General features: G+C 39.8%; 1 protein-coding gene across 1 annotated transcript in view; it reads right to left on the bottom strand.

Moving 5' to 3' along the window:
* Positions 1-2,727: 2,727 nt before the first annotated feature.
* The window catches only part of Wrnip1 (WRN helicase interacting protein 1), a 21,350-nt gene continuing 7,813 nt past the window's right edge, over positions 2,728-16,264 (bottom strand). Inside the window, exons 4-7 of the mRNA XM_015506115.2 lie at positions 9,094-9,323; positions 5,051-5,206; positions 4,220-4,299; positions 2,728-3,621 (exon numbers count right to left, since the gene is read on the bottom strand). Of these exons, the coding sequence (XP_015361601.1) occupies positions 3,346-3,621; positions 4,220-4,299; positions 5,051-5,206; positions 9,094-9,323 (742 nt within the window). The 3' untranslated portion in view covers positions 2,728-3,345. The remainder of the gene's footprint in view (positions 3,622-4,219; positions 4,300-5,050; positions 5,207-9,093; positions 9,324-16,264) is intronic.

Genomic DNA, 16,264 nt, shown 5'->3' with positions numbered 1-16,264 from the left:
TTAACACGGGAAGAACAAATGAGATAATAGCAACAGTGTGGGAGGGTGGAACAATGAGAGGGAAATCAGTGAGGAAACTGACCTACAAGGAAGGTGTCTCAAAGGCTCAGGAGGTGGCTATGGGTAGGGAAGTTAAAAAGGAGACAGAACCTCCAGGACATCCTGTCCTCCTCCTGGCCACTGGAGGATCTATGAACTGCATGAACCCAGGGCCTGGGCTCCATTTCATAGTCAAAAGTCAAGGTCATGCACACACTGATTGATTGAAGGATGTAGGACAACTGCTCTTTTCCTGCTTGGCACCCCAGTGCAGAAAGCCATGCCGCCGTGACCTACTGGGTAAAACAGAAGTGTTTCTATGGGAAGCAGTCCAAGAGGAAAGTCCTAAAGACTGACTTTGAGGAGTCCCAGCAAATGGCTCAGCAAGGACCACAGTCAACACTACACCCTCGTCACATGCTCAGAGATTCCAACCTGGTCCTCAGTTTTTCATGCCTAAATTTAAGGAACAGTAAAACGAGAAATGAAAACAAACAGGAAAACACACACACACACACACACACACACACACCAGGAAAAAAGAGGCAGCAGGAAGCAAATTTTTCAAAAACAAATATCTTCAGGGAGGTAAGATAAGCAGTCATTGAAAAAAAAAAAAACCAGATTAAACACAAGCTACTGAAAAAAGAAAGAGGGGAGGGGAGAGGAAAGGGAAGGAACATTAAAGAGAACAAAAACAAGCTCTTAGAAATTTAAAACAGGATGGTAGCAATGAAGGAGTGAAAATAAAGTTGAGGAAATCTCTCAGAAACTAGAGCAAAAGATAAAAAGATGGAAAATAAAAGGGAAAGCAGCAGGATATCCAAGGACTAGTTCAAGAGGGTTGGCATCCCCACCAGGAGTACCAAGAAGAGGGACCAAAAAAACCGGAATCTCCAGGTGTCTACAGGTGAGCCCATGGGCTGGGTCCTACTGCCTAGGTCCAAACCTTTGCCCCACCTTATTAGCTGGGTGGTCCTAGGGGAGTTACCTCCAAGTCTTCTTATCTTGAGGATGTAAATAATGGTACTTAGCTTACTGACTTATTGAGGATTCAAATAACTAGTTCACATGAAATGCTTAGAACCAAGTTGGTGCATATTACATTCTTAATGACAGCCATCGACTCCCCTTTCACATATACGACCTATATGCAATCTGTCAACCACTTCAAATCACCTCTCACTAGCACCACTAATATCATCCTGGTCTCATCTATCACCTCCCCATGCACTACTGAAAATCCTGATTCACCATCTTCAACCCGTACCCTCCCTCCTTCTAGTTTCAACATTGCAGCAGAAGTGTTCCTTAGGCAATTTAAGTCTGATCTCGCACTCTTTCACTGGCAATTCTGAGTAAAAGTGCAAGATCCAAAAGGTCCCACATGGTTTGAACTCCTTCCATCTTGCCATCTACTCCTCCTCTCCAGTTACACTGGCCTCTTTACTGGATATTAAGCCTGCCAAACACCTTCCTCCCACAGAAACTTTGCACATGCAGTTTTCTGGAATGATCTTTTCCCATGTACCTGAATAGCACATTCACTTCCCTGAAAGCTCAAATACAACCTCCATAGTGGTCTACCCCTAGCTACACCAATTGATCACACCTCCCCATCCTGTCTCCATTCCTTGACTCATCATTACTTTTTCTTCAGCATAGCACTAATCATTATTTAATAGACTAACATGAATTTTTTGTTTTGTTTCATCAACAAAAATTGTTTCCAACACCAGGAGTGCTTAGCATGAAGAGGACACTTAATACTTACTGAATGAACAAATTCCCCAGAATCTGAAGGCAGGAGTTTCCAGATTGAAAGGGTTTACCAGGAAAACCACTGTGAACTTCCAAAATTTCCAGGGTCAAAGCCAGTCAATTCTATAAGCTTGCAGAAGGTACAAACAAAAGATCATGAAGAGAATGTCTTCGAGCCATCTTATAGCATCATTGGAAGACAGTGGACAAGTAATTTCTGACTTAGAATTTATTCCCAGCCAAACTGTCAAACAAGCCTGAGGGTGATAAAAAACCATTTTCCATCTCTCAAGGTCTGAAAACACTTCCCTCCCAGGCATCCTTGCTCCATAAAGTCACTAAAGAATGTGTGCACCCAAGCAAGTAAGAAAAAAGCACAGGATCCTGTAATCCAGATACATGACGCAGGTTGGAGCAAAGGAAACCTCCAAAGTGACAATGAAAGGATAGTCTTGGGATGACTAAAGCTTGGCAAGTCAAGACTGCACTGCGGAGGCCCACAGGTTGCAAAGCCTCTGCAATGTGCTTTTTAGGCTGATGTGTTGCACCAAAGTAGTAGAATAAACCAATAAACAGGATATCACACCCAGAAAACAGGGGGAAGGCAAAAAAAGCCCCAGGGTGAAGGCTGGCAGCTATTCCAGTGCAGGGGCATTCCCCAAGAAAGACCACACCAAGGGGGAAAAGAGAAGTAAGTAACCCACTAATTGAAGGGACCATCCCCATTAAAATCTACACAAAATGGTGACTGAGACAAAATTATCAATAGATACGATGAACATGAAGCTGAGGGCAATGACATTTTAACTTCAAGAAACACAAAGTAAAATAGGAATTATTATTTAGAAATACAGGGCTGCAAGGAGGAGGTGGGGAGGAATGGGTCAGGGACAACTGGATCTTATGAATCATTTAAAACTATGAGTATGCAGTTCTTTAAAAAATTAAAATTTATTTTCAGAAAGACAGATTGACTTCTCCCAAGCTTTCCAATCTTATCTATGATGATTTACAGTATCTATCTATTGAAATGCAATGGTGACAAATATTGGTACCCACCATCCTAGGTGGGAAAAACATTTAAGAACTGAAGAGTACTTTGAAATAGTTTTATTGGCTCATAAGACCTTTGCATATAAAAAAAATACCCAAAACACTATGCAGTATTAAATCACAATTACATTTTTTTTTAACAATCGGAACTACCCAGAATATACATTTTTAAAGGAAAAAAATCCTACTGAACTGAATTCTGAAATGACATTATGACTTAAATACTATGACAAAATAGATAATTCCTTATAACATTAATTCATTGCACAAAGCTGCCAGATATTTTCATAAGCATAACCATTGCACAGAGTGCAAATGAACACAATTTCAACGTTACACATTTAGTTGAAGTAATCTCCTTCACCTATGGAACTCTTAAATTTCTGGCACAAAATGTTGGTCTGTTTTAACTTCCACCAGGCAACCAACTTCACAATCCAGTTACTCTTTCCCTTCAATAAAGAGCATCCTTCTGCTGTCACTGCCTAAGAGTCAGCACCGCCTCTGCTTGAAGAAATCGACTCCTCTCAATTCCTCGGGCAGGTATTCCTGATCCACAGGCTCACTGTACATGGGATTGTACTTGTAGCCTTTGCCGTAGCCCAGATCCTTCATCAGCCTGGTTGGTGCGTTCCTCAGGTGCAGGGGCACCGGGGGCAGAGGGCCCTGGTGGTTCCTCAGGCAGGCTTTGACATTATTATAAGCGCTGTACACCTCAATGGACTTTGGGGCTCTCGCAAAATAGACCACACACTGAGCCAGAAGCACCTAGGATACAGAAAGACACATTACCAAGGAGGTGCCAGAAAGGTTCTGTTTGGCAGAGTGCTTTAAGATACCTCCAGTTAACTTTTTAAAAAGATTCCCATCATGCTTTTTTAATCTCCATTTTGTGCCTAGTCTGGATAACTAGAGAATAAATCCCTATGAATGAGAGACAAGCCAGGCCAGTGCTTCTCCTTTTAAAAAAAAAAAAAACAAAACTGAAGAACATTTTGCAAAATGAAATTTTTTTTAAACCCTCAAGATATAAAACAGATGAACAGGAAGCTGCTGTTTGGGAGGCAAACCCACAGGGGCTTCCTCCTTAGCTCCTTCACAACCTTTCTGTCACCCAGGAAGACTTCAGCACCTTCTCTGAACCCTGAGATTCCTAAGGAGAGTTTGAAATAATAACTTCATCCACACCAAAGGTCTGATCTCTCTCTAGAGCCTAGAATTCTAAAAAATGGGGCTTCAAAAGTTGAGCCCAATCTAGCAGGCCCAATACATCAATAGTGAAGGTACCACATATATTCAAATCCACCAAAGGTTGGAACACAGGAAAAAGGAATGGATTTGTAAAGATGGGAGCTGTTTACTTTACCTCACATTCAGGCATGCCTATAAAATGACAGCCTTGGTAGGCAGCAACTGCTTGTGTTAATGCAGACGGGTCTGCCAGACCTGTCACACACACAGAGAGACAAAGGAGTTAAGTCACAACACACACTATCATCCCCACTTGTCCGCGTGTTGCCGCAACCAGAGACCATAACTGCTTATAAACTTGGTGACAAAAATAGTCCCATTTAGCAAAAGAAATGGAACTTATCTCTGATCATTGATCACATTAACTTATTCAAGAAATATTTACTGAGTGATAACTGTGGTGTCCAGAACTGGCTCCTTGTGGGTAAAAATTTTATATCTAGTAGTAGGAAAAACAAGAGACTATAACAAATACTGAGAGGACCAAAGGCCATGAAGACATTCACAAGTATGGGTACATTAAAAACAAAACATTTACAAAGGCAAAAAAAAAAAAAAAAAGCTGTTCTTTGTCTTTAAATGGTGTCCACAGTCTTCCATTTCTACCTCAGGAACTGTCCAACGAAAACCTCAACACCTGGCTGCAAAAGCAAATTGAAAAGTATCTCTTTTATTTCAACATTCTGAATAAACTACTCATATCCTAAAGAACATTCCCGAAGAGGAAATAGAAAATGGTGACTTTTTAATACATTCAAAAGCACACACACACACACACACACACCAAGAAATAGATAACTAAGCTCCTGCAGAAAGTCTTCTCTTCTCTTGCCTTTTACACGATTCCATGACATCCTTAGGCCAAAAGAAGTCACATTCCCTCCCTCATGCCACGTGCCCCACTCCCAATATGAATTGGGGCTCTGGGACCCTCAGACACACTCACCGATGTCCTCACTGGCAAACCTCACCAGCCTCCTTGCCACATAGAGTGGGTCCTCTCCTCCCTCGAGCATGCGTGCCAGCCAGTAGAGGGAAGCATTCTGGTCCGAGCCTCGCATGGCCTTGTGCAAGGCGGAGATGCAGTTGTAGTGCTCCTCTCCTGTATACCACAGAAAGGCACCCACTCAGAGGGGGTCCCCCAGCCAGCTTTGTGACAGGCTGATTTAAGGAAGGCTGCACTAACAGAGGTCCCAGGGAAGCTGAGGAGAGTGGGGTTGACGGCTATCCTCAAACTATACTAGGTGGGGGGATGCAAACCTGCAGCATGCCCCAGTGCAGTCCTCCTTGGAGGTGGGGCGCTTGTTTGGTGGCTAAGTCCTGTTCAGAGGAAGAGGATGCTACTTGAAAAACATGAAGAGAGTGTTCCCATTGAGTGTGTACACAAAAAGGTGAACAGGGTGGGGACACTCACTCTGAAAAGTAATCTCTACCACAGTGGATTTGCCAGAGACAAGAGGGGAGGTAGGGACAGTCTCACATTCTGACTCCATCTTATCCCCCTGCAGTCTATTTAAGGAAAACAGACCATGGGGCTGCTTGTAGCCATCAGGATGGAGAGTCAAGTGTCAAGGGCAGCTGTCATGGCCCATTTGTTCCTCAATGTTGTTTCCAGCTGTCTTCCTGATATCTGAAGCCTGTGGTCATTTAAACCACAGCCCTGGTGTACAGACACCTGTGTGGCATGATCCCAGAGAACTGGCACTAATAGATCTCACTCTGAATGGGTAAGACTCACCCTCAACATTTGGTCTTATTCCATTTTTTGGCATGGATTCACAAGAAAAACAAATCAGTGAAATGTGCTTTAGAAAAAACACATAGAAAGGCAGGAAATCATAGCTCAATCATTTTTTAAATAAATAAAAGGCAGTGGTACCTGTACACATTTCACAATTTCCTGTCCATCCTTTTTTTCTTAAGTTCAGGGATAGAACATTCCCCTTATGAGAAAGAGGGGTGTCTGGGAGTGTTCTGGAGTTCTTCTAGAGAAGCACCTAGTGCTTCTCTTCATCACGAGCCCATATGAATAATAAGACTGTGTTCTTCCAGACAGTTTTCGGGCCCCGGGAACAAATCCCAGTAGCTGATCAGTCTGCTAAGACAACACTTGGTCTTCAGATGGAGATGAAAGAAAGCAACAAGAAACTCCCCTGGCCTACCAAAGGGGAAAGTCCCAAAAGGTTGACGGCAGAATCTGAGCAAATCCAGTTTTCAAGGAGGTTTGGGCAGATCAACATGTCAACATTATTGGATTTCTATAGACAAACTGAATGTCCACTGTACCAGGGTTTCCCTAGTGAAGTCAGCTACAGATACTGGCTGGGAAAGTATCCTAAGTGATCCTCATGGTTCTGGCTCCCTCTCACACCTGTGCTTTGCTCCTCTGTGGGCCAAAACTTAGAGGTGGGGAAGACTAGGGTAGATCTAGTCAAACACATGGGTATGGAAGGATGAAAGAAACCACCTCTAGTTCACATTCTGTCTAGTTTACACTTCCCCGAATGCAGGTTACTCATCTCCTCCAAGTTTTACTGGGTCAATGTGAGAGGTAATACCACAGGTACGTGGGCCAGAACATGGGCTCTTGGGCCAGGCAGCTTGGGCTTGAAACCTAAACTCACCAGACACTGAGCCAAGGGTATATTCCTGATCCTCTCTGTCTCAAGGTTTTCATCTTAAAAATGGGGATGCCAAGACCACTCACTTCATAGCTTGTATTAAATACATGCCTGGCACATAGCAAGCATGCACTATAGAAACACTGTATTTTAGATTCTATTATTATTCTATGCTTCTGCTTTTATTATACACTGCTTTAAAAAGTTGACACAAGCCCATATGAACAATAAGATTGTGTTCTACCAGAACACAATTGTTTATAATACCTTGATGTCAAGACATGAAAGAAAATTTATTCTCATCTGGATACTTATTTAATTTGATGCATACCATCTGAACTATTTACTGGATCCTACTATGGGTACTATATACTAGTGAGCAACACTAAAATAATAAAAATTATGGGATAGATTCTTTTTTTATCAGTTATAAAAGTCTAAGATAACAGGTTTTCAGGACAATGCTTCTATAATCCCTATTTATGGAACAGCCTATATGAGAACATTTCTCAAGTTCATGAATTCTATTTACACCTGTTGTGGATCCTCTGTGTAGCAGACACTCTATAATAGAGTTGCATGTGGGTAGAGGGGGCTCATTGATATTAGAAAGACATAGACTGTAGAGTTCTCAAGGCTGTTGGACGTGGCATCAGGAGGCCTCCACTGCCCCTAGCTCTTCCTAAGGAAGCAAAGAACTAGCAACAAGGTAATCCCCATGGTTCATGGTTCCCTGGGACCAGACACTTCCAAATGTGATTCCTTGCAGGGAATGTGCTCTAGGGCAAGCTCAGTGACTGCACAGCAGGCCTGAAATGGAAGCAGGAGCAGTGGTAAAGGAAATGATATTGGGAACCAGTCGGACCTTAATTTGAGGATCAGTTTTACCACAAGCTTTATGAGGCAAGCCGAGTTTTGTTATCTGCAAAATGAGGATATTAATAAAGTACCTTCTAAGGTTATTTGGAAAATTTCATGTTACTTGGATATTAACTGATAGTCTGATTAAATATGAAAGACTGATCTAGTCAAAATGAAGCCCCCCTTGGGACACTTACAAAAAGGGAGAAAAATCACAGCTGTTGGACCCCCAGAAGCAAGGGAGAATCCACCACGTAGTAATTCCTTCACTTTTGAAAAACTTTTTGTTTCTGACTAAAAGCAAAGCAAAGCTCTATATCTAGATATTCAACTTTTCAGATTTGTTAAGCACTGACATGACACTCACGTAAGGGAGAGATAGCCATGTGAGAAAGCTCCTGCTGGGAGGCAGGTAAACATCAAAATGCAGATGGGACTGTGTGTTTCACATGTCCAATGTGTCCTTAGCACTGACACCCACATTACCATCAGCTAAGGGGCACTAAGGCCAAAAAGCTTCAGTCACTCTCCCAAGGTTGTGTAGTGAGCACCTTTACTAAGAGACTCTGCCTGCAACCAAAGTCATTCTTAAGCCCCTCCACCCCTTCCCCAGCCAATAAGAAGGACTCTCGTCATCAGGAAATATCAGAGATGTGGCACAGCCAACATGAGATGTGGAATTTCAATTATCAGCTTCCTTTTCTGGGAGAACTTTTAAAGGTGTAGAAATTCTATTCCATAGTTACTATAATATGACTATGTTCAGAGTCACACAAATGTTCCATCACAGGAGTTCAGCCTAATCTGCAGTAAGCTATCTTCATCTCTGACCTTTTTTTATAAAAAGATACAAATGTGCTATGCTTATATTTAATACTACCCGTTCACAGATTTAATAAAAGCTGACATTATCTGTTATCTCTAAATGTGGTTCTCTGTAAACAGTTAAGTGCACACTGAAAAATTAGATTTGAATTTTTCTAAGAACCCACTACAAAATAAAAGCATCAATAGCCATATAAACTCAATGTTTAGGTTAAACTCCAAAAAGTAAGGATTTTTTAAAAATATTCTTTTAATTGTAAATGGACACAATATATTTATTTATTTTGAATAGTGCTGAGGATTGAACCCAGTACCTCACATGTGCAAGGCAAGCGGTCTACCACTGAGCCACAACCCCAGCCCCCAGAAATTAAGGATTTTTAACACTCAAGTAAAGTACTAAATAAGTCACTTATTGCAAAAGTCCTCTTGCTACTTACTGCCTTTGCAAATTACAGGAATTACTCACTGTCAACTAAATACATAGGCTTTCAAAAGTGCTTGTACACCATAAGTTGCTACCAGAAAGTAATGAGAAAATATCTAACGATTTTATAAAATGAAGGAGGAGCCTGTAATTTCAAACACCTGAACTCCTTTTGATGCCTGGCAATGAGCAGTTGTGCACACTTATTTCTCTATAGTGTTACTTTTTCTACATTCCAGTTACTCAGTTACTTACCTGCCCGGTCATATAAAATGTGGGATCGCTGGAGACCTTCCTTCACATCATTCTCAGTGATGAGAACTCTACTGGGAGAATAGGTTTGCCCACTCTTCTTACAGAACATCTTCCTAGAGCTTAACCTGGCCAGCACTGCCAGCTGCAGTCCGTTCAAGCCAGCTCGGGCATCCCCATCACTGAGATAAGCAAGAGTATCTACTGCTTTATCTTCTATAAACACGGAGGGTCTGGAACACAACCAGCATTAGTTATTGTCACACTCAGGTAACATATTTCTCATTCTGCAGCATACCTTAGTGAACTTGTACTTCTAGTAAAGTCAGTGAAAAAAACCACCTTAGTTCAAGGCTTTTGACCCTTGTTTTGAACTCACACAGTTAATATGGTTAAGCACTGCTGAGATCTTAAAAAGTCACAAGCATTACTGAGATCTTAAAAGTTACAAGGGCATCTCACTGTGTCCCAAGAGTTGGGAGAATACTACTTTGTTATTTTATGAGCCACCAGGGTATCTTACTGTAAGTTCACTCATTGAAGCTTGTGTGAAACAGAAATTGAATGTCCTGGAAAGTTATAGTTGACAAGTGGGCTCTCTGGTTCTGCCCTAAAGAACAGTGAACACTTTATCAGAAACATTAGCACCTCATTATAGCATATGGCAACCCCCATCTGGATGACACAAAAATGCTCAGACTACCTTCCACACAGGCAAGAGACCACATCACATTATTTGCTCTAAAAGGGTCCAGATCAGGCAGTTCAATTCCCTCATTTTACAAACAATAAACAAGATCCTCAGTTCCCCGGACACAGCAGGACCTAGAAGTTCTCTCTAATTTTGGCCTAGGACAATTTCAGAGAGCAGTACGTCATTTCAGAGTGGGTATTACTCATACAAAATCTACCTGGGGTAGCAGAGAGGTCACTACCCTGGAAAATTATCAAAAGACTGCCAGAACTTAGTTGTGGGACTTTGAGTTAATCACCTAACCTCTCTCCAAATGTGAGAACCAAAATTTACAAACACATTCCAAAGTCTGTATCTTCATAAACAAGATCTAACTATAATCAGTTTTCAGGTCTGATTTCCATCTTGACTATCTAACACATTTCATTACTTACAAGAGTCTTATTATTTCCTGATTGAGCTGCAAAAAATATAATTTTTTGGATATATAGTTCACCCATGTCATTATTATCCTTCAACTGAAAATATCTACACAGTAATTAATAAGTTCATCAAGATTGTCCTTCCAAATCAGCTACTTGGAAAACAACACACAGTGCTTGTACACCATAAGTTGTACAACAGGTGCCAACTGGGATGGGCTAAGGGAGGGTTCTGGAGCAGAATCCAGCTTGTATGCTGGGGTCAACATAAAATTTCTAATACAGAATTTCTTCTCCTACACCCACCTACAACTTTGCCCAGAAAACAACCTGAGTAAGCTCAATCTGCATTTCACTCAAAGATGTGTCTCTAAAGTCATGAAGACTGTCCCATCTCATTCCCTTACCTACTAACAGTGGCCAGGATTTAGTTACTCACTGTGGGCCTCATCACATATAAGATACCTGGCTTGACTTTTCTTTCTAAAAGAACACTGTCTCCTCAGACTCAAGAAAACTGTCTGGCCTCAGACCCTTAGGTATAGCCCAGAGACTCATCTCCCTTCCTTCTGAGAGCAGCATCTTCTCAGCAGTTAACTCTTCTCAGCAGTGAACAACAGATCATCCAAAACATATTACCAGGATCATATTATTGGCACTTTGGAAAGTCGATGGATCATTTCTCAACCAGAAGCTGGATTTTCTGAAAGATGATTTAGAAGAAAACAATAGAGCATATACTAAAGAGGTAGAAAGGAAGAACCAGCATCAAAGAGGCCCAGCTGCCTATGATGTCTCTAAGATCAAGGGCATAGTACCTGGGGCGAGTGTGGAGGTAAAACTGACCGAACACCTCTTTTCCACTTCCTTGGGAAACTTCCTAGCAACAAAAAGTTTTCAGGACAACTGAGGGAAGAAAAGGAGTAAAAGTAGAAGCCCTAATCAGTTCCAACATACTGAACTATTCTATATCCCACACCATGAGTTGGGTTGCTCATTCCCGTGTCATCTCTCCACCCCCACTAAATGTTGAGCACAAGGACAGGAATAAGGTTCCACTAGTTCTTTGTATTTCTAGTGCCTAGTGGATAACAGATAATTACTGCACAGTGAATAGGCTAACTTCAATTTTCTCATTATTTCAGAGTAATACTTTTTAATTTAAAAGAAATCATATAAAAATATAGAAAACAAAACAGAATCCTACCTTCATCACCTAAGACAATAACCGGTATGATGATGTCATTTATTTAATTTTCTTTATGATTCAACCAGCCATGTAACCACTAACCTTACATGTAATTTTTAAAGCAAAACTTAGACCACACTATGAACAGTTTCACATTCCTAAAAATTTAATAATGGTTTGAAAAACAAGCTACTCAAACTTCTGAATTTTTCTATTTTAAAAATAGTCAAAGAGAGAAAAATCACTACTGCTAGACTATCCTAAAATTAGTATTTTGGTATATATCTCTTTTCTATGAATTAGTCCATTTTTGCTCCATAGATTTATAAACAGCCTGCTGTGAATAAGGCTTTGAAAATGGACATGTATTTGTCTAATTGGGAAATATGGTCCTTTGATTTGTACTCCTAACCAAAGTATATAAATCATTCTGTTGTTTTGGTTGCATTCATGGGAATGAAGTTGCTGCCACAACAAAAGCCACCCAAGCTCCCACCACTCCTTCTTCCCCTTGGGTATCATCCACAGTTTAAAGTTCATCCCATCCAAAAGGATAGTGTACTTTTAAACCCAAAATGAATTTCTCATCAACTGTTCAAGCAATAAAAGGGGGCACTCACTGCACTCACTATAGTCATGTAAGGAAATTACAAAATGTAAATTCACTGTTATGAACACCATGCATGAAGGGGTGTGATTTAACTCCCATCTAATATGTCCTAAATCCCTCTTTATTTTAAATTCTGAAAAGTAGTAATAAAATACAATAAAATACTCTGAGATCTTAAAATGGGAAAAAGATGACAGAACTAAAGTTAATCATTGATATTTGCAAAACCACTCAGCAAACAGTAACTACGAAATTATCTTGAGACAAACAGTAACTACTAAATTATCTTGAGAGAGTTTCTCTAGGTTAGAGAATTTAACATTATTTTTAAATTTAAGTATAAACTTACAAAATATTCTGCATTTGGAAATAACCTTCAAAGGTAGCATAGAATTAAATGAGATGAAATCTACTTTGGGGATAGTATCCAAACTTTCATAGCATCCTACAAAGAAATAAGCAATAGACAGTAAATTATGTTGTTATAAGGTAGTAAAAACCATTTTCAAAATGAGAGGAAAAGATTATATTCTGGTTAATACAATTTAGAGATGAAACACAGAGCTAAGAGAAACACTCTGATCTTAACAGAATATGGAAAGCTTCTTCCTCCTTCCCCTTTCTTTTCCAGTGGCCTGGATCCTGCACAGTGTTCTTCTGGTAAAGGATACTGGGATTTGGAGACTACTACTTATATGGCTGGATGTTTAAGTAGGAGGAGTAAAGAAAGTGAAAATGTCCCTGTTATTTCACCGCAGAACAAAAGAATAAGATGGGTTTATTAAGCTCTCCCTCCCTAAATTATAAAACAAACTCCTTGAATCTCTTCACTAAGGAAACTGAACATTATATGGTCAGTGTAACAACTGCTAAAAAGTGGTTCTCAACCAGGGATATGCATCAGATTAGAGAACTTTCCTCAAATACAGATGTGGATACCATACTATTGATTTACTGATTCCCAAAACTCTAGGGTCAGACCCCAGGCACAAAATACATCCCAAATAAGTGTGATATGCATATCTGGTTAAAAGGCATACCTGCTACATTTTAGGTGGGATCTTTTGTACTGACTCCTTTACAAATTAATACAGAGTTGCCCTTAAATAAAAAACACACAGAAAGGTTAGGATGGTAATGTTCACTGTCAGCATTCATCCCCTTTCATCTTGGTACCTAGGATCCTTCCAGCAACTGAGGTTGCTTAATAATTGGCAACATTCCTTTAAAATTGGTTCCATGTCATTCAAGCTGAATGATCGTGAGCATATTTCTTAACCTTGTTCTGCCTCAGTTTCCTCTTCTAATAAAAAAAAAAAGCTGATACCTAATTTGCAAAGCTATACTGAGGATTAAACAAGACATGCAGAATGCTCAAGAGTACTGTCTACCACATCAGGAGTACTCCATAAATGTTAGCTATTGTTATTATCATTTGAATTAGATATTCAATAGCATGCTCTCTAGAATTGTAAATCTTCAAAGCAGAGCCCCAAACTCTGATGTTTCCATGATAACCTGAGTTAAACTGAAACAAAACTTACTTTCTTCATAAAGACAGAACATACATTTCACAGATAATGTCATCTTTTTCTATAATCCTATGTCTTTCCAAATTATATACCACATACCTGGCAGAGTTCTACAGAGGGTTGAATAGTGACCCTCAAAAGATGTTAAGTCCTAATCCTTGGAACACATGGATGTGACCTTATTTGAAAATAGGGTCTTTGCAGATATGAGAATCTCAAGATGAAACCACCCTGGATTTAGGGTGTATCTTAAAGCCAATGACAAACATTCTTATAAGAGGAAAAGAAGACACAAGGACATAGAGGTCATACGAAGATGGAAGCAGAGATGGCAACCAGAAGTTAAGGGATGCTAGGAGATACCAGATGCTTGAAGGAAGCCTCTGGAGCATTATGGCCCTGCTGACACCTTGATTTTGGTCCTAACTTCCAGAACCAGGAGAGTTAAGTTCTGTTGTTCTAAGCCAGTCAGTTTGTGGTACAGCAACCACAGTGAACTAATACAAGGTTGCTATTTTTTTTTTTTTTTTTGTATCAGGTAGTGAACCCAGGGGCAATTAACCACTGAATCACATCCCCAGTCCTTTTTATTTATTTACTTTATAAATTTTGAGACAGTGTCTCATTAAGTTGCTTAGACCTCACTAAATTCCCGAGGCTGGCTTTAAATTCATGATCCTCCTGCCTCAACCTCCCAAATTGCTGGGATTACAGGCATGTGCCACCGCACCTAGCTCGTTGCTGATGTTTTTAAAAGTACCATTTTAACTTATATTTTTCTTTATATTAACATTTTTTGAAGTTATAGATTAACAGAATACTTTTATTTTATTTGTTTATTTTTATGTGGTGCTAAGGATTGAACCCAGTGCCTCACACATGCTAGGCAAGCGCTCTTCTACTGAGCTGCAGCCCCAGCCCCCCAAATTTTTCTTTTTATTAATATTTTTCTTTAGATTAACACAATTATACTGGCATACTTATTTACCTTATAGTAAAATATTTTTATAAAAAATTATTAAAATCTATTCTATACCCACAATCCACTCTGGACAGTATCTTCTATGCCAGTGTTCTATCATCTTTTTTTTCTATTCTGCAGCAGAAAAGATTACTTTAGAGGTAGGCAAAACAATTTAAACCTTTGTTGAAAAAACAAACAATATAAAAAACTCTATAGTCATCTTGTTTGAGGGCTCCTCTCTCCAGGTGATTAAAGAAATGCCCCAACTAAGAGACAAACCCCAGCACCCTATGAAGGGATAGATGCTACTTCAATTTGGACCTGCGTATCTATAGAGCCAAAGGGCAATTATGGCTTCTCACTTCACCCTCTTCATGTCCACAGAGATGTGTTTCTCTGGACCACAAACAAATTACTTCTTCAGAAGAGAAGTTCTGAATATGTTTGTGTCCTATGATCTGGGAACCTACAATTCTTACTGCAGCAAGTAGTGCAGAATGATTAAATGCCGCTTTACTTTTTCATCTTCAGCATCACAAGCTCCTCATACCAGAGACCATAGTTTTTTTTCCTGCCTCCAAAATTAACCCAGCTCAGACAGCACACTTCACTTCATCATGTGACCAAATTCTTTGAAAGCAAAATACATGGAAACTGTTGATTAGCCAAACAAACCAGAGAACTGTGGCACAGATAAGGAGCGTTATTTCATCTGGTTAAATTCTGATTGTCCTTCAAAACTCAACTCAGCATCTCCTCATCCAGGAGGTAAAATGTTTGCTTTCGCATACTTTAGACATCTCTTCTCTATACCCCCCATGCCTTGTGTACAGCTTGATCATAGCATGGCACTATAAGCCGATTTGCTCACCTGGCCTTTATCATGTTCTCTACAGGCACATTAATGTACTTTTCAACACCCAGCCATGACTAGCAAATACAGAACCTTTGAATTATACTGAATAAATAAATACAGGAGGGAAATTTTTTTCAAAAGAACACATGGGCTAGAGATGTATCTTAGTCGTAAAGTGCACACTTAGCATGTGTGAGGTCTTTGTTCAATCCCCAGCAACCCTGACAAAAAAGAATATTTTTATCTCACTATAATGGGAATGAACATGTGTATAACTGTCTTAAGAACTTACAATCTTATAATTCCTCAAGTACAATCAAGAATAGTCAAGTAGCAGCTTTATTAGTTTTGGAATCAGTACCCTGCTCACCTCTTCTCACACACAGTCTTCAAAAGCCTAGGATTTCTCTGTACATGTTTTAGTTGCTATCTAGGGCACCAAAACATGACATAAGAATACAAATGCACACTCATAGCTACTCAGAAAGAGAAAGTAATTATGAGGGGGAGGGGTTAAGAGTCTTTTCTTGCAGCTAGATTAGTGTAACCAAATCTGACTTATCTGCACAAGGATGAATATGCAGCTGATGCCAATCCATAGGGATTTGAAAGTAAAATTTTATCTATAATAACTGAAAGACAACACAATCCACTATTAATTGTCCATGACAATCAGGGAGGCAGATACTTCTTTCAGAAAAATCACTTATAATGTATTTTTTCTTTGGTCTATGGCATCTCCCAACTTCTTATCAGAATTGCTACAAACAGATCAATTAATGGATCTAAGCTTAATTTGCTTTCATTAAACTATGCTTGCTGATACTAAAAAGTTACAAGCATAAAAAAAAGTTCTTGATACATGGGCAACTATTCCTTATATTGGACTATTACCCCCCCCCCCCAA

This window comes from Marmota marmota, unplaced genomic scaffold (assembly GCF_001458135.2).
Source record: "Marmota marmota marmota unplaced genomic scaffold, marMar, whole genome shotgun sequence".
Taxonomy (NCBI): domain Eukaryota; kingdom Metazoa; phylum Chordata; class Mammalia; order Rodentia; family Sciuridae; genus Marmota; species Marmota marmota.
This window is presented reverse-complemented; position numbering and strand designations above follow the sequence as displayed.